This window comes from Adelges cooleyi, unplaced genomic scaffold (assembly GCF_023614345.1).
Source record: "Adelges cooleyi isolate 19-005CV unplaced genomic scaffold, UGA_ACOO_1.1 ACOO_flye_CR_arks_rails_tigmint_CR_PRNA_21, whole genome shotgun sequence".
Lineage (NCBI taxonomy): Eukaryota > Metazoa > Arthropoda > Insecta > Hemiptera > Adelgidae > Adelges > Adelges cooleyi.
In genome coordinates, this window is record NW_026095871.1 from 12,394,537 (window position 1) to 12,416,649 (window position 22,113).

General features: G+C 28.7%; 4 protein-coding genes across 7 annotated transcripts; 1 reads left to right on the forward strand and 3 right to left on the reverse strand.

Annotated features, from left to right (window-relative positions):
* Nucleotides 1–1,374: 1,374 nt before the first annotated feature.
* On the reverse strand, nucleotides 1,375–3,420 carry LOC126834982 (uncharacterized). Its single transcript, XM_050567244.1, has 5 exons — nucleotides 3,318–3,420; nucleotides 2,715–3,018; nucleotides 2,218–2,289; nucleotides 2,041–2,130; nucleotides 1,375–1,512 (listed from the first exon to the last, which is right to left on the reverse strand). Exons 2-5 carry the CDS (start codon nucleotides 2,952–2,954, stop codon nucleotides 1,375–1,377), a joined length of 540 nt encoding a protein of 179 aa, XP_050423201.1. The 5' UTR covers nucleotides 2,955–3,018; nucleotides 3,318–3,420.
* Nucleotides 3,421–6,259: 2,839 nt separating this feature from the next.
* LOC126834551 (uncharacterized) lies at nucleotides 6,260–8,803 on the reverse strand. The gene is made up of 5 exons (XM_050566558.1): nucleotides 8,632–8,803; nucleotides 7,359–7,671; nucleotides 6,804–6,875; nucleotides 6,508–6,597; nucleotides 6,260–6,433 (listed from the first exon to the last, which is right to left on the reverse strand). The coding sequence occupies exons 1-5, from the start codon at nucleotides 8,697–8,699 to the stop codon at nucleotides 6,293–6,295; spliced, it is 684 nt and encodes a 227-aa protein (XP_050422515.1). The 5' UTR covers nucleotides 8,700–8,803; the 3' UTR covers nucleotides 6,260–6,292.
* A 3,825-nt stretch (nucleotides 8,804–12,628) lies between these two features.
* On the reverse strand, nucleotides 12,629–15,104 carry LOC126834983 (uncharacterized). The gene is made up of 5 exons (XM_050567245.1): nucleotides 14,995–15,104; nucleotides 14,244–14,556; nucleotides 13,073–13,144; nucleotides 12,840–12,929; nucleotides 12,629–12,772 (listed from the first exon to the last, which is right to left on the reverse strand). Exons 1-5 carry the CDS (start codon nucleotides 15,060–15,062, stop codon nucleotides 12,629–12,631), a joined length of 687 nt encoding a protein of 228 aa, XP_050423202.1. The 5' UTR covers nucleotides 15,063–15,104.
* Nucleotides 15,105–18,662: 3,558 nt separating this feature from the next.
* Nucleotides 18,663–21,372, forward strand: LOC126834333 (protein PRRC1-like). 4 transcript variants are annotated; one of them, XM_050566175.1, is made up of 9 exons: nucleotides 18,663–18,925; nucleotides 19,243–19,316; nucleotides 19,476–19,559; nucleotides 19,624–19,705; nucleotides 19,900–20,132; nucleotides 20,220–20,325; nucleotides 20,644–20,802; nucleotides 20,872–21,061; nucleotides 21,139–21,371. In XM_050566175.1, exons 2-9 carry the CDS (start codon nucleotides 19,289–19,291, stop codon nucleotides 21,244–21,246), a joined length of 990 nt encoding a protein of 329 aa, XP_050422132.1. In that variant the 5' UTR covers nucleotides 18,663–18,925; nucleotides 19,243–19,288; the 3' UTR covers nucleotides 21,247–21,371. The 4 variants fall into 4 exon arrangements, with proteins under 4 accessions (XP_050422132.1, XP_050422136.1, XP_050422133.1 ...); XM_050566179.1 differs by lacking the exon at nucleotides 19,243–19,316; XM_050566176.1 differs by lacking the exon at nucleotides 18,663–18,925 and having other exon boundaries at nucleotides 18,974–19,316; nucleotides 19,915–20,132; nucleotides 21,139–21,372.
* The last annotated feature ends 741 nt before the right edge of the window (nucleotides 21,373–22,113 follow it).

The window sequence follows — 22,113 nt, forward strand, 5'->3', positions numbered from 1 at the left end:
GGACCAATATTTAGAGTCAAATAAAGCAATTTTGTAAATGCTAGTTTCTTTTATATCCAGCCAGTTCTTTTATATATGTGAGAAACCATGGTGATTTTTCAATAACCCACTCATACCTTTGATCATAAATTAACACTATGCCTATAAGAATGAAGTACAATATTAAAATCTATACTCAGGTTTCTTCTAATTGATTTCCAAACATTTTGTGTTAGCATAAAACATGAGACGTTTAACAATACCATAAAGATATTTACGATTAAATCTAGTTTGATGTCTTGTAAAAACTTACATTTTCCATTTGTCTTTCCTCGAAAATACTCCGATTTTTTGGTAAGCTTATTTTCACAGTAATTTGTATAACCAATTGGCAAAGTACCGTATAATTTGCTTACATAATATATTGGAGCTATAATAGCTAACGGACCCCACTTCAAACGCATGTCGTTAGTTAGTGACTGATGGTCACTAATACAATAAGTCTTTTAAATAATAATTATTTTCTATTCATATTATTCCCCAAAAAGATCATTAAATAATCATGATGTTAGATCAAACATTATTTATACTAGTCGTAGTTTAAACAAAAATGTTTTGTTGTCATATTGTCTTTTACAATGCTATGTCAATCACTTCCTAAAGACCCAAACACAATACCTTGATATCTTGTATACAGTCAACTGACAGTGAATACATGTTTTATTATTATAGTCGATGAATAAACTTAACACTTTTTTAAACAATATCTGTTAACTAAAAATGAATTTTCAATATAACTAAAACAAAAAAAAACATTACTATTAAATGTATAAGATTGTAAAATATAAATACAAAAAAATTATGGACTATTTTCTAGAAATAAATTACACTATTATCTCTGTGTTTAGAGAACAGAAGGAGTTAAATTGAATAATAGAATTTGTACCCATACAACAATATAGACATTTTTCTATATTAAACTGTTAGGAGAAATATTGCTGTACATTTTTGTTAATCACTGTTGCTCTTAGCTATGTATCGTAGTTATCAACATATTCACAGTTCTACTCTGACATAGCAGAATTTCATAGACCGCCTTTGGAGACTTACTGTACAGAGACTGAACTGTTTTGTGACTAAGTTTTTTTTTATAGCCTTTTTAGATAATATGATGGCTCAGCAAAAGTTTCATACGGTATTTTTATAAGCACTTGATCAACTCATTTTTGTTATTTATTTCCTTTATTTTAACACTACAATAATTTAGTTCTGTTAATATGCACAATGATTAATATCTTCTATATAAAAGTACGCTATAAAAATAATACATTTTTTATAATTTTAGATTGACATAAATCTTAAAACGAATCTGATAAAATAATATATTTATTTTACTCAAATATTTTTTATAAGGCAAGGCCATATTTCGCACGGTGCTGATGAAGTATTAATGTTACTTATGATCGAATATTTGTAGTTTTCTGATTGAATTTGTATAAGCACCAAAAAGTACGTCAGCACAACTCCTCCTGTCTATAAACATAATATAGATACAATTTAGGTTGTCAGTACCATAACAATTATTACTTAATTGTTGGATCGTCTACAGATGTATTTGTACAAATGTTTTAGTATTAAAAGGTAAGTTGTGTGTCATATTAAACATTTATCAAAATCAAATTTACCATGAAAACAAAATTTGTTTTATACCCCAATTCAAAAAAAATTCAATTATTCCAATATTTCAATGTTTTTTTTCCATGAAATGTATGATATATGAAATGTAAGTAATTAATAAATAAAATAAATCAATATTTTTTTTCTTTTAGTATGTAATATGGCATTTTGGAGTTACAAACATAGCTCAAAAGGCTTACGACATACGTATATATATATTTTTTTTTTTTGAATTTGATAACGGTAAAATACAGTTAAACTAAAACATTATCATCATTATCACACTAAATCACTTTTTGTGTATTATTAAAATTGAATTTGTGCAATATGTATTATGTCAACACGGTTAAATGTTTATTTTTAAAATGTTTGTTTCTAACTTACTTTACATACAAGTGCCATATTTATGTCGAAGAACCCTGAAGCAGTCACCCTCTCCTGTCGTCCGTTAACGCGAATTGTAAAAATCTTGAGCTGTGGGTGTTGTACATTTTTATTTTTTTTTTCATTTTCTACATAAACCTAATTTTTTGTAAGTACTCGTATAACAATTATACTTACGATCGATTGACTAGCAGACTCGTTATTAAGAGAGAAACTCAAGTGTTGCAAGTGAAAAATTGTTCGTTCGCTCTAAAAACAAAATTACATTAAAACTATTACTAATTTTGGTATTTAAAAAAATGTCAATAAGATCTGTAATCAACCATATTTATATCAAAAAAAACAAAGCTAACGATATATTTATCACCTGATGTGGAGATTACACAAATTAACCCATTTCCGGTCAAGGATGTATTTATTTTATGGTGCGCGTACGTACAATTGGCCAGAAGTGGGTTAAAAGGAACTTAAGTTCAAATAATTAAAAATAATCTCAAAAAACCTATTAGTATAAATAGTATACTAAGGTTTGTAATGGTCTTTAATAAACTGAGTAAATACATTCTTGTCAAAATAAAAATACAACATGATATTGCATTAATTTTATAATTGTGGAAAATATATATATATTTTTTTATTATTAAATAAATTTCAAAAAAAAATATGCTATCTACCGCTTTAATTGGCGAACCACATCTATAGCACAGGTACAACAATTTGGTTATGTTAAATAATATCTGCCCGGTACTGTGTCCTTTTACTATGTGTGCTTCACGAATCATAATCTCCCAAATAATGAGATATAAAAACAGTAGCATTTGTACGTAAGTATGCATCATAACAAACATTAAATCGGGTCCGAATGTATTTGACAAATTTTCTACATAATCTCCTAAAAACCAATGATCATTCATTAACGCTGATAGTCGCAATACTCGTTCGGATTTTGATTGAACGTGGCACAGTTCCTCCAATTCCCTGAAATAATTCCATAATATTTAAGTCTATTCGAATTTCAATTATGCTGCCCCTCAATTCCATTCTAAGTAAAAACAAAATTATTAAAACCTCATAATCCGACCCTAAACTTTTTCTGAAAAGAGGAAATGTTTTTAGTTTAATACACATAATTTCCTTATTTTTAAGGGCTAATTATGGACGACAAAAAATAATTTACATACAATTTTCTGGAAATAGTGCTGAACTTTAATTCTTTAAATCTTACGATTCTCTTAAAAATGGAAAAATAGTCAGATATTCTGTATTAACTTATTTACCTGTTTATGTCCTCGTACGCGTGTTGAGTGACCAAACACAGTATGCTTATGACATTGACGAGAATTAAAGGTGACAAGTGGCCAATGAAGAATGGGAAAAAAAGATCTGCTTTTACCTTGGGAAAATTTAGTAGGGCCGAAATAGTCTGGCCTAGAAATATAACCAAGAAGGCTAAAATCACAAACGCATTCATTGACAGGCTGCGTGGATAACGGCATCGGAGTAAGATCATGGAGGTCATATTAAAACAGTTAACGGTCTTTCGCAGTCGAAACACCGTCACGAAAACTATTAGCGGACTTATAACTGAATGTGTCGATAGCACCGCGAAAAGACTGCAAAAGCTGTCCGCCGAACAATCAAGGTGCTTTCTCTGCATCAAGGCTTCGGCCAAGTAACACATCATTTGAAAAAATGTCCATATCTGGAGACTGAACATCATGACCCAAATAATAACACCACCTGTGCTTATGTGGAAACTCACGTCATGAGCTGAAAACAAAATGTAGATACATCCAATAATCAGTTATAGTCTTTAGAACTGTCTACATAGGGTGTCTAACATGTTTATATCGAATTATTAAATAAAATTGTAGGTTACTGCCTAAAAATCTTGCACCCACTTCATGACTACAGCCCCATTAATAACGTTTTTAGACTACAATCACTAGAACAACGGCGCAATGACCTCAGCTCTCGCTTTATTTTGGGTTTATTAAATGGCTGAATTGATGCCCCTCGCCGTTTGCAACAGCTGAGCATTCGCGTCCCGACCAACACCAGGCTCAAACATTTTTTTTTACATTTCAATTATCAGATCTAATTTTACCAAAAATGCACCTCTAAATCGTATGATGGAAATTTATAATGATGTATAATGTATATAATTCGTATTAAGGCCACACCATTCGTTTCTTTACTTTTTTAATATGTATACTTATATAAATATATTTTAGCTTCGGTGCGGAGCTGATAAGTTATTGTTTTTACAATGATGTGTTTTTATTATTATTATTTTTTTTTTTTGTGTCTGGACCAACGATATCTCTTAAACTGCTGAACCGATTTATTTGTGTAGCAGTTCTATAGATCAGAAATCATACCTGAAAGGTACTTTAATAGGCCAAACAATTTAAAAGTCACCCCTTCCCTATCAAAATCGAGAAAAACACCCAAAAAATGTACAAATTTTTTAACTTAAAACTACGATGCTCTATAACTTTTTTTAAAAATAGTCGAAAAACTTCCAAATTTATACGAATTGTTCTTCAAACATAGTACTATTAACAAACAATGACAAAACCCTAGAAGGGATAGAATTTTTTTCTTTATTTCACTTTTTCAAGCAAAGTTTTAGAGTTTTAGATCAGGAAGTTAGACCTAAGGTAGAACTAAAATGGAACTATAACATACACAATATTCTAAAAAATCTATAGTCAATTTTTTTTTTTATTAAGGAAAAACACCAAAAATAGGGTAAATTTACACTTTGGCCGTAGTCAGTTTCTAGGTTGCTATGTGTGAGTGAATCAACAGTCAACAGGTAATGAAAATAATTTTTTTATATTGTTAATTATGATATATGGGTCACTATGACAGCACATTTTTATAGACAGACGATCAACCCATATTGTATCCACCCTGCACAAGACTAAATATTAAATTTTAAGTACATTATTACTGGTCCCACGAAATCTTCTAAACCGCTATAACTGGTTTGAACATAAGTACTATCCACAGATTCGCATCGAAGCGTTTATTTTAAAGTGATTTTATCACTTTCTGTTATAATAAAATCTGTAGACCTGTGACCTCTCCGTCACCACTATGCCCCTAACCCACTGTACTGACTTTTTTTTAGTTAATTTATGTATTTTTAATGTCACTTAATGTCTGTAACACAATTATAAAAAGCCATTTGGCGTATATTACTAAAAAAAAAAAATTTTAAATAACTGTTGTAACAGCATAATTATTCTGTAAATTTCTTTTATATTCATGAGATTTTAACTATTCACTAATAATCAGGATTACTAATGTATAACGAGTAGTTATTCAAATTAATAACATCATTGATCTAATTTTTTGTAATTGCGTTGTATTATTAATGGTATGTTAATGGACAATTAAATAGTTTAGATCATACATTTACACCAGACCTATAAGAATCAAGTACCATAAAGATATTTAAAAATTATTCTAATTTTTTGTTTTGTAAATACTTACATTTTCCATGTTTCTTTCCTTGAAATTGATCTGATTTTATGATAAACCTATTTTCATTGCCAATCCTATATTTAATTGGTAGAGCACCAAATATTTTACTTACATAATATATTGGAGCTAAAATAGCTAATGGACCCAACTTGAAACGCATGTCGTTAGTAAACCAATGGTTAATACATACGGGCTAGTACAATACATTTCTATACTCATTATTTTCTGAAAACAACTAAAATATTTTGTTGCCACATTGTTTTTATAATGCTATGACAATCACTTTCTAAAGACCAAAACACAATATTGCTGTATATCTTGTATACAGACACCTGACAGCGAATCAATGTTTTTATTTTAACTTATCATAATACTTAAAAACAAAAACTATGATAAATAATCATTTCTATATAATGTAAATTTCTAAACAATATTTGTATAATAATGTATTACCAACAAATCAAAAAATATTATATCTCCAACAAAAATGTGTACCTGGTATTTCTTTTAACTTCCTATACTAGTTTACTTTTAGTATAAAAAATAAAATTTGTACCGAACATACAAGAAAGGGAATTCATAAAAACGTGTTAAAAATGTAAATCAATATTACAAAAGTATATTTGCATATATATAAGTATACTTAATTAGTAAAAAACATGCATTTTGATTAACAGTATAACTTGATAAAATATGATGATAAGATTTTTCATGTTTGTTCTACTAATATAAGTCAATAAGCCTTAATATTGTAGAATCATTCTTTTTTGACACAAGGCCATGATTTACACTGCGTATTCGTAACGTCACTAATATTCTGTTCTTTTAATATTTCTTTGTAACCATCTATTTGGAACTGAATAAGCACCAAAAAGTATGTAAACACAACGCCAGCTGACTAAAGAACATAGGTAAGTATGAACGTTAATTGTATACATACAAATAATACTGAACACTGACACTAATACTCACACATAAAAGTAGTGGTAAATTTATATTAAATAATTTCAATACTGTAAGATGAACTTCTCGGCAATTGACTCGGAGTGTGAATACTTTTAACTGCAAGTACGTTAATAATAAATACAATTGGACTGTTAGTAGGTATTACATTTTTTTACGATTTCAACATATATTTGATTTAGACAAGAAACTTTATTGAGTAGTATCTATTTTCAATAAAGTTATATCAATATTGTCAAATCTTTCTGACTCACATTATGTATTAGGAATACACTAATTACTACCGATAAATATGAATTACTCACAAGAGCTTGACAAATGGAATCATTGTTCAATACGTCTCTTAAATGATGTAGTTTTGAAATCACCTGTCTACTCTAAATTGAAAAAAAAAACATTATTTTAATTTAAATCTATAATAAATATAAAGTCGAATGAATAAGAATACATGTCAATTTTAATGGTATTAACTCTAAACATGTTAGTAATCCTTTTGTCTGCCTTTTTTATGTTATAGAAAATAAAAATAATCTTTGTACTTTTCCTTTATTACCAATTAGTCTGTTGCTAAACGATTATGCTTATTATTTAGACTTTTAATAATTGTATAGCCTTCTGTACAACGTTTATAGTGTCCGATACTAAAATAAACGACGGCGGCCTAAATATTGAGCAAACAAAAGTTTTACCAGACTTGAAAAAAACCAGGTTATCAATTCTCAACTGTTAACGAATTCCTGAATAATATTTATTATAATTTTTTGATCCTCCATCTTAAAAGTTCACTTTTATTCCGAAATGCAACTAAACTTAACGTACTATGAATTTAATATTATTATTTTGTTATTTTTTAATGTTACCTCTTTGACTGTAGCATTGCATCTATAACACAAATAAAACAAATTTCCTGATACTATGCATATGTGCAACAACAAACTAACGACTGAATAAACGTCTTGATTCGTACTGCGAACAATATAATCCCATACACACATATACACACATAACAATAACTGAATGTAAATGTCCAGCAAGATGACAAATAATTCATATCCGAACGTGTTGGATATGTGTTCAATGTAATCTTCAAGAAACCAATGATCGTTCATCAAGGATGTCAGTCGGAATGCCCGTTCAGACTGCGACTTCAATATGCATATTTCTTCCATTTCCCTATGAAACAATAATTATATATATATATATAATTAATTTGTGAAATTCTGTTATTTTTATAGTATTTAGAGTTACTTAAAACTATTAATATAACATTGCACAAGAAGAACAGCCAGGGATTATTAACATATTTTGATACCATAAAATACAAAATTTATTTACTCGTGTTAATCTAGAAAAAACTGTTAAGCAAACTTATGGTTAAATATATATAGTAAAGATATAAAATCTACTTGAACCCTAAACCATAAAAATTATACACTTCTTGCGTACACGTGTTACGACAACGATGTTGTCATCTTCAGCGCTAACAACAGACTGAGACCGATTACGGGCGAACATCTCCCTCTATACATATATACAAGGTCATTATACCGGGTGTGACGTCACACCGGAAATGATGACTCATTTGTCAACACATTTTATAAATTTTAATAAAATGTTTTGTAATGGACTTAAGTCCCAGTTTAACAAATTTGTCCTATTTTTTAACGTTTCTATTGCTTCCCTAATATTAAGTTCTTTAGAGTTATTTACATTTTTTAGTAATTTTACTGATTTGATACTATGATTAGTGTCCAATAAATGTTCCGCAACAGGAGATTTGTGTACTTCTTGGTTTTTGATGTTCCTTATGTGTTCTTTAAACCTAACCCCAATATTTCTTTTTGTTTGACCTAACATTTACTATTTATTTACTCGTATTTATTAATTAATAATTAATATCAAAATCGAACTGATCCAAACCTAAAAAGATATCTATAAATTTAAAATAATGACCAGAAAAAAAAATTATGCCCACCCCGTTAAAAGATACTGGAAATAAGTACAGCTATGGTATGGACGAAAAATATTAATTCCTAATGACTATTTTGTTATTTAAGGATTTTTTACGATCCCTACTAAATACTAATGACAAGCGTATATTTTGTAATAACGTTGCCAAATATTATATATTACCTGTTAATGTCTTCATGCGAATACTGTGAAACCAAACACATAACGCTGATTAAATGAACGATCAACATAGGACACGTGTAAGCTACGTAAAAAGTATAATAAACAAAAGGATATGATATTTTAGAAAACAATGACGATGCTAATATTTTGATTATAAGAGAGATGATAAACGCCAGTACGGCAAACGTGGCAATGGGCAGACCACGCGAGTAACGATTTCGTAGCAATAGAGTTGCTGTCATGTTTACGCAACGGACGGTTTTTTTCAGCCGAAACGCGGCCAAAATTATCACTATAGGACTGATCATCATATGCGAGATCAGCACAGCAAGCGCACTGCAAAAGTTGTCCAACGAGCAAATAACTTTTTTTTTACCAGCGAATGACAATAGTATTATTTGTGACATCCCGTAAAATGTCCACAGTTGTACGGCCATCTGTACAGTCCAAACAATAATTCCACATTTGTTTACGTTGAAACGTATATTTTTAGCTGAAAACAGATTTATCTTGTTACATGATAACAAAACTGGAACAAAATAATATATAAAGCACAGCAGGGTTGCTGCATACATTTTGTTTGAATTGGTTTAGTGTCGTTGTGATTATTGTCTAATAAAAGTGTTATTAATACTATTATTGTAATTTTAATGCTAAATTTTATTACAGTTGTACAAGTAATACAATTGTAATGAAGTCACCGGTATCTAAAAAAGATCATCACTAAAACTGATAACGTCACTTTTCGTATAAACGATTTGATGCAAATACGATAAAATTACATATAAGCAGTGGTTTTTATTGCAATAAAACCATTGCATAGTCATTTATATACTAATTGATTTAGAAGATAGTTAAATAGTTCGGTAGGAATACAAAGCAGTACTCTTAACAATGTATTGCGCTTTCTTTATAAGTATACGGATTTATATTGATTTGTTTTCCTTGTTTAATTGTAAAATATCCAAAAGAAGAATAATAAACCAAACCATAGAATTACCGAGTCTCCTATAAAAAAGAGTAGCATAATAAGTTTTTACTAATAAATTAATAATTTATCAAACGGAAATCCTAAAGAATATTCCATACAAATTTGAAGCTACATCAACGATTTTTTTAAAACCCAGAGTTGTGTTGCGAGTATGCACGTGGGAAGTAAAACTTCTTTCTGTATGTTTTCGGTTTTTTTGTGATAAATAAAAAAACAAGTAGATTTTAGTATAACTAATTTTTTTTTTTTATTAGGGAAAACGCGTACAATTTGATTTGTGGAAATAATGTCATACTGCGATCTTTCTTTTATATATTTCTATAATTATTAATTGTATTTCCTCAATTTCCATTGATTGGTTTTAGTCGATCCAATCGGTACCAAAGATATATCGACTTATGGTAACTAAAATAAGATATGTAATTATTTTATTGAACATTTTTGAGTTTCGTAAAATACTGTATCACTTGTTGAGCCGGATATTATGGTAGGATGATTATAAAGTGCACTATTATTTATGAAAAATATCGTTAAAATATAATTCAGATAAAATAAAGTAGAATACAAAAGTGCTACATGGAGCAAATAGGTTCAGCAGCCCAGACGATAATGTGTGGTTCTAGACACAAAAATAGAAAATTATAAAAATAAAAACACATTTTAAAACAATACCTTAAAATCCGCATCTAAGCTAATGTTGCTTTAAAATAAATTGTGTTTTTAAACAAGTTAATATGATATTAAAATTTAATTTGAGAAGCTTCAATTGAACATGTTCACATTAAAATTAATTTAAAACCAAAGATTTGTTGAGTTTATACATCAATTTTCGAACCGATAAACGCTGGAAGTCTTTTGAGTACAAAAGACCTAACCTATTAATAATTATTTATTTATTTATTTAACATTCGTTACAGGCAATAATTGTATAGATAAAGGTAAAGCAATTGTTAAAATCTTACTGTTCTTATGAAATCTTCCACAAAAATCTTCCGCACTCCTATTGTTCTCGATTTTACAGTATGAGTAACTGATTGGTAAAACGCCAAACATTTTACAAAGGTAATAAACTGGAGCAAAAATAGCCAAACGTCCAATTTTCCACCGCTTATTCATGGTTTGATCAATGACTGTATTCAACGAACAACTCTTTAATGTTAAGTAATCCGACCCAATTTCACTTTAATAAAACTTAAAATGTCACAAAAAATGTCTAACAAAAAAAAACAATTAATAGTGTTGACGTGTTTTAACAATAGTTGCTGAAAAAACTCGATTTAATATTCAATAAATTTGTTATTCCATCAATCATTTTTACTTTGTTTCCTATAAAATATCATTAAAAAAACTACTAATGAATAATCACATTTTGAACATTAAACACGGAAAATATTTTTTTCTATTTACGAACGTTAGAATTATATTGTCATCACATACCATCATCTGATATCATCACCTATTATTTATTCGTTTATTATAAACATTTCGTTCTAAAATTAAAAAAAAAATAAGGAAGTACTTAATATAATACATTTTAAATCTCAAAATGACATTAAAATTGTGTTAGGCTTTAGGAGCATTAGAATTAATAACGGAATACTTACGGTATATCTTATAATATATTAAATAATATTACTAAATTGATGTAGACCCGTTCTCATTGGTTATGAAGTATGTGATAACTAATAAGTGATTGTATTTAATTTGTCAATTTGTAATAATATAGTAACATTTCAATTACTCCGTGATTTGTGATGCCAAAAGTGAGGAAAGACAATTTGTTTTAGATAGAGATCAAATCTTTCACTTTCAATGATAACTGCTTGCACGCCATGAGGTCAGCAAGCAAATTTCGGAAAATTTACCTTAGAAAATTCTAGAACACCTTCTAGAACTTATTTAGTTAAACCTTCGTCCACCATCGTGGTAGGTAACTTTTGGTAACTTACACTGAAATTCGAGATAATTTACATTCTTGTTACTTTTGATATTGAAGCACTTTTTCAACAATATATACATTTATATGATAACATAAAATATGTATAATTGAATTTGTAAATGGACGTGACCTAAGGGAACGACATGAGTAATAAAAAGCAAACAAGGGACTAATTAAGTTTTACTTTAAATTCAAGCAAAAAATAAATGTAAAAACGAAAATACTTCCAAAATTTAATTCCACTTTTACTTATGAGAAAGCACCTACCTTGCGAACTGCCATTGTCGTTGTCAATCATGCAGTCATTTATTTTTAAGAATATAGTGTATGGTTTTGGTTTATAATAATTTCTACTTGCTACATCCGACTAGAATTAAGTGATTATTTTGGATAGTCTTGAAAATTGAATTACACAAGTTTTAATTGCTTCACCAAAAAAATTCGTACGTCGTTTGCTAGTATGTTCGTATACATTTTTTTTTCTTTTATAAATATTATTATGTAAATTTGTAGCTGGAATTATTATTATACATTTCTTTACATTTAAATACGAGTACGTACTATACGTTTGAATAAAGGGTTTATAAATAAACAAATTTTAATCTCAAAATTGCATGTACGATTAGGTTTTTTTTAGTATATGAATCGTATATTTATGCACCGTATGTACTATATATAGGTATACTTAAATGACGTAAACTGAATTTCAATCAATAATAGCTTTAACTCATTTGATTCGTCAGTACTGGTCTGGCAACTATATCTAATCTAACAATGTTTTCTCAATGTTTTTGTTTGTAATAATCACGGTAAAAAAACTATTAAATGAGATTAAAAAAGTAATAACCTCTGTTCATAGAAGAAATCACCCTATTATTATTTAATAAACATATTTATTCTTTAATCACAAAAAATATTTATAGCAATATAGATATTAGATATATAGATGAATTTAACTAATAAAAAAAAACAATAATAATAGCTTAAATATAATAACATATAACATTTTACAGTATTTTAATAATTACATGAAATTCAAAGTTTTTTTTTAAAGTACAATTAGTACATTAGTCATCATCGGTAATACATGGCCATACTTTACAATTTTTAATAACGATAGCACTAATATTCATTTCTCTAAGTGTACGATTATAACCTTCTACTTGAAATTGAATAAGCACCAAAAAGTATGTTAGCACGTAGCCTGCTGACTGGGGAAAATAATTAATTAAAAATATTATACACATGTATTAATTAGCAAATAAATTAAATACCTACAACAATAACTAATGGAAGGTTTATATCAAAAAGCTTCAAAACTGAAACATGTACTTGCCGGCAATTGACTCGCAGTGTGAATATTTTCAGCTTTTAACACATTAAAAACAACAAGTTATGACCCCACTAAACGATTTTTTAGTATATTGGTAGATAACATAAATTTAATATTAAATTAAGAAAATATATTTTATTTATTAGTACTCAAGATGAAAAATCCTACTTATACTTACAATAGCTTGGCACTTGGGATCATCGTACAATTTATCTCTCAAATGCTGTAGTTGAGAAATTACTTGTCGGCTCTATATAATAAATACATTTTTCTATTAATTTCTATTAACTTCCGATATAATTTATTAACAATAATGTCGATTTGAACCCACACTAAATATATTATTAATTTCATAGGTGATTATTATCTCATATAAACTACTATAATACGATGATCTGAGCGCACGGCAGTAAGCCAAGCCAAGTTCTATCAATGCCAGTATACCTTTATAGGAACCAATTCACCCGGGTTTTCTCACCCTCATATCTCTGCTTCCTCTTAGATCAGCATTTAAAATTTTAAACAAAGATTAAGCTTAAGTAGCTTATGACACTGCAAAAAATGCGCCCTTATCATTAAGCCTTTTCAAAATGGGAGAACTTCAAAGATAGCATTTTTTTTACTAATTGACTGACACACTCATCATCAAACTTTTAAAGCTTTTCCAGTATAGGTAGAAACGTAAAATTTAGTACAAAAGTAAATCTTATTGCAAAAGTAAAGAAAACATATCTGAAAATTAAAATTTTCTCAAAATTGGTTCCGCTTTAGGGAGGATAGTTCTAAATTCGTGAAGTGGCGCGCATTAACATTCATCCGAACTACATACATAATCCCTCCAGTGCCTCGCAAAAACCAAAAAGACGCCCACCATGCTGATAACCAGCAAAAAGCAACTAAAACCTAGCCATGAGGGCCAAGTTCCAGACCCCCTCCCAAAAAAGTCAGCTTATCAATGTAGTGATATCTATACATTGTGACCAAGTTTGTTTTATGCCTCATTCAGAAAATGACCAAGTATTAAGAAAAAAAATAGAAGAGCAATGTTGCTCATAAAAGTAGGAGTGAAGTGAGGTTATGGACTTAACTCTATAGAAAGAGCAGACTTGGTCACAATGTAGATATCACTACTTTGATAGACTGACCATTTTGAGAGGAGGTTTGGACTTAGCCTTTTTTCATGATTAAGTATTTGTTGGGGTAAAGCCTTTCTTAAATTAAGAGGGCTTGATGGAGGATTGTCGCTCTAACTTTAAAAAATGGACAAAAGCCTTTATATTTACCTAAAGTAACTACTAAAATGTAGGTATATAGTTTTAATTTAAGTAAATAATTTAAACGATAATTACCTCACTTATAATAGAACTGCTTCGGTAACACAAGTAAATAAAATTACCCGCTACTAATGCTAGCTGCAAGGTTGCAAAAAACCATTTGTAGAAAGTCACATGCTCATTGTGAAGAATATTGGTCCATATAAGTATATACATGGCCAACACTAATTGAATGTACATTTCCAGTATTATGAATAGTAACTCAGGACCGAAGGTATTGGACATGTGCTTAATATAACTTTCAAGATACCAATGGTCGTTCATCAATAATGTCAATCGTAACGCTCGCTCAGACTTCAGTGGCACACTGCACAATTTACCCAGTTCTCTGCGGATAAACATATAATACTTAAGCGTTAATAATACTTATAACTTATAAGCATTTGAAATCGATTTAATAGTAGTATTAGCCCGGTATAAACTAGTGATGAGAATCCGAAAATCCGGATTTTCACAAATAAACGCTATTTAAACCGCTTGAAAATCTTAAAAATATTAAATATTTTTATAACATAAAGCTGTGTACCTAAGTAAAAAATGTTTAATGGAAAATTAAAAATAAAACACAGCAGCAAAAAGATAAATGGCTTTTTGATTTCGAAATTTTTGATTTTTGAAACAATTTATCTTTTTGGCTTTGTGTTTTATTTTAAAATTTACAAACAGCTTTATATTTTAAAACTATTTAATATTTAAAAATAATGAATTATAAATAAACAATTAAAATGGTAAATTTATTACAAAATGTGTAGAACTAAATTATTACCTGTTAATGTCTTCGTAGCTGTTCTTTGATACCAAACACAAGATGCATATCAGATGAATGAGTAACATCGGGCATATGTAAACAAATAAAAATGTAAAATATTCTAATGGAAAATGTATACTACCAAGAACTACTGTCGTTGCTATTTTGAACAAATGAGAGATCATGTATAGCAGTACGGCAAACGTGGCGATGGGCAATCTGCGAGGATGGCGTTGTCGAAGTAGTAGAGTTGCTGTCATGTTCAAGCAACAAACAGTTTTTTCCAGACGAAACAGAACCAAAATTGCGATAATCGGACTTTTAAGCATATGCGAGATCATTAAGCCCAACATACTGCAGGTGTTTCCTATCGAACAATTCAACATTTTTCTGCTGGATATTGAATTAATGATCAATTTTGAAAACCCAAAGAACGTCCAAATTTGAAAGGCGAATTGCACACTCCAGAACATAATTCCACTTTTGCTCACGTGAAACCGTACGTCTTGATCTGGAAAATCAGACGAATTTTCCGTTATAAATAGCAGTCGAACAATTTGAGAAAACCAATATTTGGGTTGGGGAGAAGGGGCATAAGTATAGTCAGTGTAGAAAAAAAAAGCCATGATTCAAATTCCTTACCATTATATTGATTAATTAGTTTCGATTGAAGCTATTATAATATGTAATGATTCTATAAATTAAATGTGAGAAAATAAAAACAACATTTTAAATTTTATTTCTTGCATGATAAAATTTAGTGACACTACACTAAATAGTACTTTTAAAAGCTAATTATGAATCGCATTAAACATTCAAATAACATATCGTTAATCCATCGGTTATCGAATTCATCAAGTATACTTGTATCAAATTTTATCAATTTTAGATTATAGTTAGTCTGCTTATAAAAATGAGTTTTTAATATTTCCTGATCCACACAGATTTTCTTTCTCTAAATTATGATAACAAACATATTTATTCTTACAGTTATTATGAAATCTCCCACGAAAATCTTTCGGTCTTCTGTTGTTCTCGATTTTACAGTATGAGTAACGGATTGGTAAAACACCAAACATTTTACAAAGATAATAAACTGGACCAATAACAGCCAAACGACTAATTTTCCACCGCCTATCCATTGTTTGGTCAATGTCTGTATTCTACAAACAACTCGTTAACATTAAATAATCTAACTTAGTTCTAATACTTTATATTATATTTATACTTAAAACTTAAAAATGTAAAATAAAATAAAATAAATAAAACAATTTGCGTGTAATGATTTTAAAACTCCTGTAAAATCAACTCGATTGTAATACTTACTTTTATTGTTATCCCATCAATCAATTTTACTTTGTTTCATAGGCAGAGGTCAAATGTCAATGAAACTTTGAACAGACAAGAATAATATTTTTCTTTATTGATACCCGTATACACTCGACCTGTCAACAAACCCTTCTAAATTATAAAAAAATGAATAAATAAATTATTAAACCCACAACTACTGTTAAACAACTTTTCTATAACATATTTCCCATAAGCTTCTGACTGCAAGCATATCTCACACGTGGTCCAAAAGTGACACAGGTCAAAAATCATAAATTTTAGGTATCACCACGATAAGACTTAAACATGGTAAACAGTCTATCAAGTATGTAATTAATACAAATGGGAGGCCGTTAAGTCACGGAAAATATTGTCACGGACCGTACAAATACGGAAAAAAAAGTATTGTCACGGACCGAGAGAGAGAAAGATAAAGAAAGAAGAAAGAGAGAGAGAAAGAAAGAGAGAGAGAAAAAAGAGAGAGAGAGAGACAGAAATCTATTTCTAGATTTCAAGCAGTAAAAAGTAGTTTTCTAGTCTATATTTCTAGTTTTTACGTTCTGAAAAAATTAGAAAAACTAGAAAAACCGAAATGTTTGCTTAGGTTCTGAAAACTAGAAAAGTAGAAAATCGTCTAGAAACAGTTTTTCTAGTTTTTCAGGTTTTTCTAGTTTTTCTAATTTTATAGAAAAGATAAATGTAAATCTAGAAATACTAGTAAACTAGAAAATAACATTATTTCTAGTTTTTAAATCCGTTTTTTGAGGAAGCTAGAAATAAGAAAGAGATAAAGCTAGAGAAGGAAGAGAGAAACTAGAAAAACAGAAAAGATAGAAAAGTTTCTAGTAGAAAGTTTATAGACAGTTTCTAGTTTACAAAGAATAGAAAAAGATAGAGAAAAACTAGAGAAACTAGAGAAAACTAGAAAAACTAGAAAGAGAGAGAAAGAGTAGTTTTCTAGTTTTTCTAGTTTTTCATAAGTTTTTCTAGTTTTTCTAGATTGCTAGATTTTCTACTAGAAAAACTAGTTTTCTAGTCTTTTCTAGTTTTTCTAGTTTTTCTAGTTTTTCTAGTTTTTCTAGTTTTTCTAGTTTTTCTATCTTTTCTATAAAAACTAGAAAAACTAGAAAAACCTGAAAAGATAGAAAAGTTTTTCTAGTTTTAATAGTTTTTCTAGTATTTCTAGTTTTTCTATCTTTTCTAAAAATTAGAAAAACTAGAATACCTGAAAAACTAGAAAAACTAGAAAACTAGAAATACTTTTCTAGTATTTCTAGAAAATACTTTTCTATTTTTCTATTTTTCTACAAAAATTAGAAAAACTAGAATAACCGGAAAAACTAGAAAAACTAGAAAAACTAGAAAACTAGAAAACTAGAAAAACTAGAAAAACTAGAAAAACTGAAAAACTAGAAAAACTTTTCTATCTTTTCTACTTATCCTAGCTTGATCATTTTTATTAATATAACAGAATTGTTTAATCTAGTTTACAATAATTTTATATTATGCAATATTCTTATTATCTACCTAATATCCCATGCAAAAGGGCCGTACAACAATTTTTGTTCTCATCACAAGTCTTTATCTGGAAATAGGTTCACTTTGAACTATAAATTTAATATGTATTTATTGATTTGTGTAGAAACTTGAAAATTAAATATGTGTTTTATTCTAGTTATTTATGTGAGGAATTTTAAACTACAAGTGTCATATGTTCCGTTTTCCTTGCTTTAATATATCTTTTAGATACCAAATTTTGTTAATAATATATCTTCTAAAAGACAAGATTGAAGACAAAGCTCATAAGCTACCTGTATTCTTTAACTACAGAATACATATGTAAGATGTGGTAAAACTAATTTATACTTGACAGCCAAATTTTGAAATCGTCAACTAATTTAGGTAAAAAGTAAAAAAAATGTTTTATTTAAATAGTAATATAAACAATTTGTGGGAAATTTCAATAAAATTATTATTATTTTATACCAAATAATATTAAATTATAACATATACTTATAAGTTATGTATATACACTAATATAGTGTAATTTATTATGAGTTTTACATTATATAATTTTACGTGTATAGTGAATACACTATTAATTAGAGAATTGATAAAGATCTAACTGCAATTTGCAATAAAGATAAGAACTTAACTAAAGGCAATGGTTTTGATATTAAAATACGAAATTTCTCTTGGCGGGTTTTTGGTAAAATCGATGTTGGTACTATCTGTAGTATTACACATTTTATAGGTTATGTAACATTTATTTCTTATCACGCGTTATCATTTTTTGGAAGAACTACCCCCAGCTCTAACCACAGCTGATATTTGTTATTATAGAAAAATCGTCAATCGTTTATTGCGCACAGCACAGCGCAATTAAGTACTTGCAACAAATTTTGGAAATATATAATATGTTTTTCACATTATAATCATTTTATCCGTCTCGATTACATTAAAATCGCTTTATTGTAGCAATTGACATTAACATAACAAGGAAACGTTTGGTTGTTTGGGAGGAATGAGGCCATATTGAGCAGAGACTTTTTATTCTATTATTACGTCAGTATAGGTATTTTTGGTAAGACTGCGAAATAGAAAAGTGAACGTCAAGAAGGTAATAATTATTAAAATTATTATTACAGAGTTGCTAAATTAATAAAAATAGAAATAAAATAATAGACAAGTCTACAGATAAATAAATTGGTCAATATATAATGTTACTTGTTAGTTATTGTGTGTGTCCGTTAAAATAATGTCATTGTTAATTAATTTTATTGCTATTCTTATTATCTGAATTAAATACAATAACTATAAAAACTGATAATGCGACGAGTGTTATCAACTGTAAATGTTGTTGAAGTGATGTTTATCTTCGATACCATTCTTGTTTAAAATTATTATACGCAAAAAATACTAATTCATTTTTCATAGCTACCTTATTGTGGTTCTAAACTAATGTAATACAATCCCTTAAAAGATGGAAAACACAAATAACTCTAGCAATAGTAAGTACTAAGTCATCAGAATTGGTCAAACGTCATAATATTTTACTTCATTCTTTAAAAAAAAAAAAAGATAAGTTGATTAATATTCTAGTTGAACTTTGTGATTATTTAATTGTAATATGTCATATCTTGTAACATTGCGAATTGTGAATTTTTAAGGAAAAAGTTCAAAAGTCGATCAATTGCTGTCAAAACTACCGCCTCCAACCCCACTACCGAGTTTTGTCACTGATGCTCTAAACGGTATCTATTACTTTAACAGATTTAGTGATTAATTAAAACAATGGAATCTTTGTGATTTTTGCAGAGACAAAACCTGCCGAAACCAACATTTCCGATTTGAATACTAGCGGCATGGCCGGTCAAAACTTTCACACTCCAATATTCTCGTAAGCAAATTTTAAATGTACCTTTTTTGTCAAGTCTTATAAGCGTACACCCATTATAAAAAAAATGATAACGTTAACAAACAAACAAAAATAACACCTAAACAAATATTGGCTCTCTACGTATTGCAAATGATCAGGTCACGTAAAGTTTTTATTTAATCAGTAGTTTTATATTTAAACTTATTTACCTTTAGCCCTGTAATTTCAAGCAAACCTGAGGAAACTCCCGATATTACAATGAATGCGTCCAACGAAACACCAAGTGATAAGGAAGAAGTTAAAGATGAACAAGGCAGCAAAGCTGATCTTTTCAACTGGATGAAAGGAAGTGGTTCAAGTATATTTTCAATGGTTGCAGAAAAAGCTAAAAGTTCTGTGGACGCAGTGCTTACTACGCTGGACCCTCAAATGAAAGACACATTTAACGGTTAGTCCAATAGATATTCAAGTTGTTATTAACTTGTCTCGATTGTGAACATATATTATGTTAAGAATACCTATTTTTGCATTACAGCTAATAACATTGATAGTTTCGATGTAGTTGTGGCTACTGAAAAAGAAATTGTAGTAAGCGCCGTGAGAGAAGGATTTCAAAAAGTTTTTGGAAAATTTAATGTACGGTAAGTTATTTTGGAAAATGTTAAAGGTGTGTTGTAAAACTTGGAACCGAACGCAAATTTAGTATACCCAACTACGACGAGTGTAAACATTGTGCTCAAACGAACGACCACTACGACTTTTTTTGGTTTTGCGAGCATTCCACCAATTGGTGTTCCTTTATTTATCCATTCAAGAATATAAACTGTACAGACTAATGCCTAGCGAATTCGGGTTCATTTGCATTTGGTTTTATGTGTAAATGCACCTTAACCGTAACTATTGATTTACTGAATTTATAATATTGTATGCTAGTATTTCTATTTAATGTTTTTTTTTAGAGGTCTAGAATCACCAAATCAACCGTTCGCAACGCAGCTCGTTGGTTTTACGGCTGCATCGCAAGCTACCAAATACTGTATAGACGCTGTCAGAATACACGTGCCAAAAGGACCAATCGTAGCGTACGAGAGATTTATTGTAGAACCCATTGAATCTAAGTAATTTTCTTACAATTTAATTTTGTGTTATAATTTAATTAATTTTCCAACAATATTGCTAAATTTCAGATGGTATGAATTTGGTTTATTAAAACTCAACGACATGGAACAAAATATAGATCTAGAAATCTATACTCAAAGCGTTCCTGTGCCATCTTCAGTAGTGAGACTTATTAGTGATGACACGCCTAAAGATTACGAACATTTATCAACTGGATTTAGCATTCCCGTTGCAAACTTTATGGCGAGTAACTTGAAGGTAATTTTTTGGCGATTTAAGTCGCACACAATGTTAATGATTACATCGGTTTTTACTTTTATATTTATGTCCACAAGGTACACCCGTCAGAATGGCAAGAAGTGATGACTGGCATTAGTCATAGATCCTTGTTATTGTCTGCTGCCATTTCTTTAGCAATGGAATACAAAAACACTTTGGAATGAGATTTTAAAAGATAATATTATATCATTAACGTAAAAATATTTACACAATATGATTTTGTTTTAGTGTTAGATCACTGTATGAATTTTTTCCATAAATTTAATCAATACTTAATTTGTAAAATACATATATTAATTATTAAATAGTTATATATAATTATGAATTTTATTTTTAAAGTTTATCAATTAGTAATTATTGTTTTGAAAGTATTTTATAAATAATATTCTTGAATGTTTTAAATTTTCTAATATCATCGCTTAAACACTGATATTAATTTTATTAAAGTATGTTAGGTATGCCATTACAGTTATTGTATTTAAAAAAAATGTATTGTGTATATAAAAAAAACATTAAATTGTAATGTACAACCAAAGAAAAAAATACTCTTATGGTAAACGGTTAGATATATGTTATATATAAAATTTGGATACGGAAAACTAAATTTAATCGAGAAGTAAACTGTAAACTGTAAAGCAAAATAAAAAAAAGATTTGAAACATCACTTTTTATAATAAGATAATTATTTTGAGATTCATTTTTTATTTTTATATATTTTGTACAAAAAAAAAAAACAATTTGATGTTCTTGAAATGTCTCCAAGTCTAAATATATCAAGTTAGATAAAAGATATTTTATTAACTTATTAAATTTATTATTTTGTGATGTATTCTTCCATCTTCGAATATTTTAGTGTATGAATGCTATATTAATTCTGTGAATTTAGTCTGCGAGTCATCCGAATATAATATAGGAATTTTCTGTGGTGATGGTAACTTCCCGGGCATTGCCCGGTCTTTTGATAATCAATGCCTTGCATATAATGACACTGGAAATGATAAATCTCGTTTGGTAATAAGTTTGTTCACATG

Coding starts and splice junctions, on each gene's coding strand:
- LOC126834982 (XM_050567244.1), bottom strand. CDS start 2,954: ATGAATGATCATTGGTTTTTAGGAGATTATGTAGAAAATTTGTCAAAT. Junction 2,290..2,714: donor GTGGTTCGCCAATTAAAGCG/GTAGATAGCATA, acceptor TTTTGTTTTTAG/AGCGAACGAACAATTTTTCA. Junction 2,131..2,217: donor AGTCTGCTAGTCAATCGATC/GTAAGTATAATT, acceptor CAACACCCACAG/CTCAAGATTTTTACAATTCG.
- LOC126834551 (XM_050566558.1), bottom strand. CDS start 8,699: ATGTTGATCGTTCATTTAATCAGCGTTATGTGTTTGGTTTCACAGTAT. Junction 7,672..8,631: donor TCGCATGAAGACATTAACAG/GTAATATATAAT, acceptor ATTGTTTCATAG/GGAAATGGAAGAAATATGCA. Junction 6,598..6,803: donor ATTCCATTTGTCAAGCTCTT/GTGAGTAATTCA, acceptor ACGTACTTGCAG/TTAAAAGTATTCACACTCCG.
- LOC126834983 (XM_050567245.1), bottom strand. CDS start 15,062: ATGTTACTCATTCATCTGATATGCATCTTGTGTTTGGTATCAAAGAAC. Junction 13,145..14,243: donor GCAGTTCTATTATAAGTGAG/GTAATTATCGTT, acceptor TTTATTATATAG/AGCCGACAAGTAATTTCTCA. Junction 12,930..13,072: donor ATCCCAAGTGCCAAGCTATT/GTAAGTATAAGT, acceptor ATGTGTTAAAAG/CTGAAAATATTCACACTGCG.
- LOC126834333 (XM_050566175.1), top strand. CDS start 19,289: ATGGAAAACACAAATAACTCTAGCAATA. Junction 20,133..20,219: donor AATGAAAGACACATTTAACG/GTTAGTCCAATA, acceptor TTTGCATTACAG/CTAATAACATTGATAGTTTC. Junction 20,326..20,643: donor TTTGGAAAATTTAATGTACG/GTAAGTTATTTT, acceptor GTTTTTTTTTAG/AGGTCTAGAATCACCAAATC.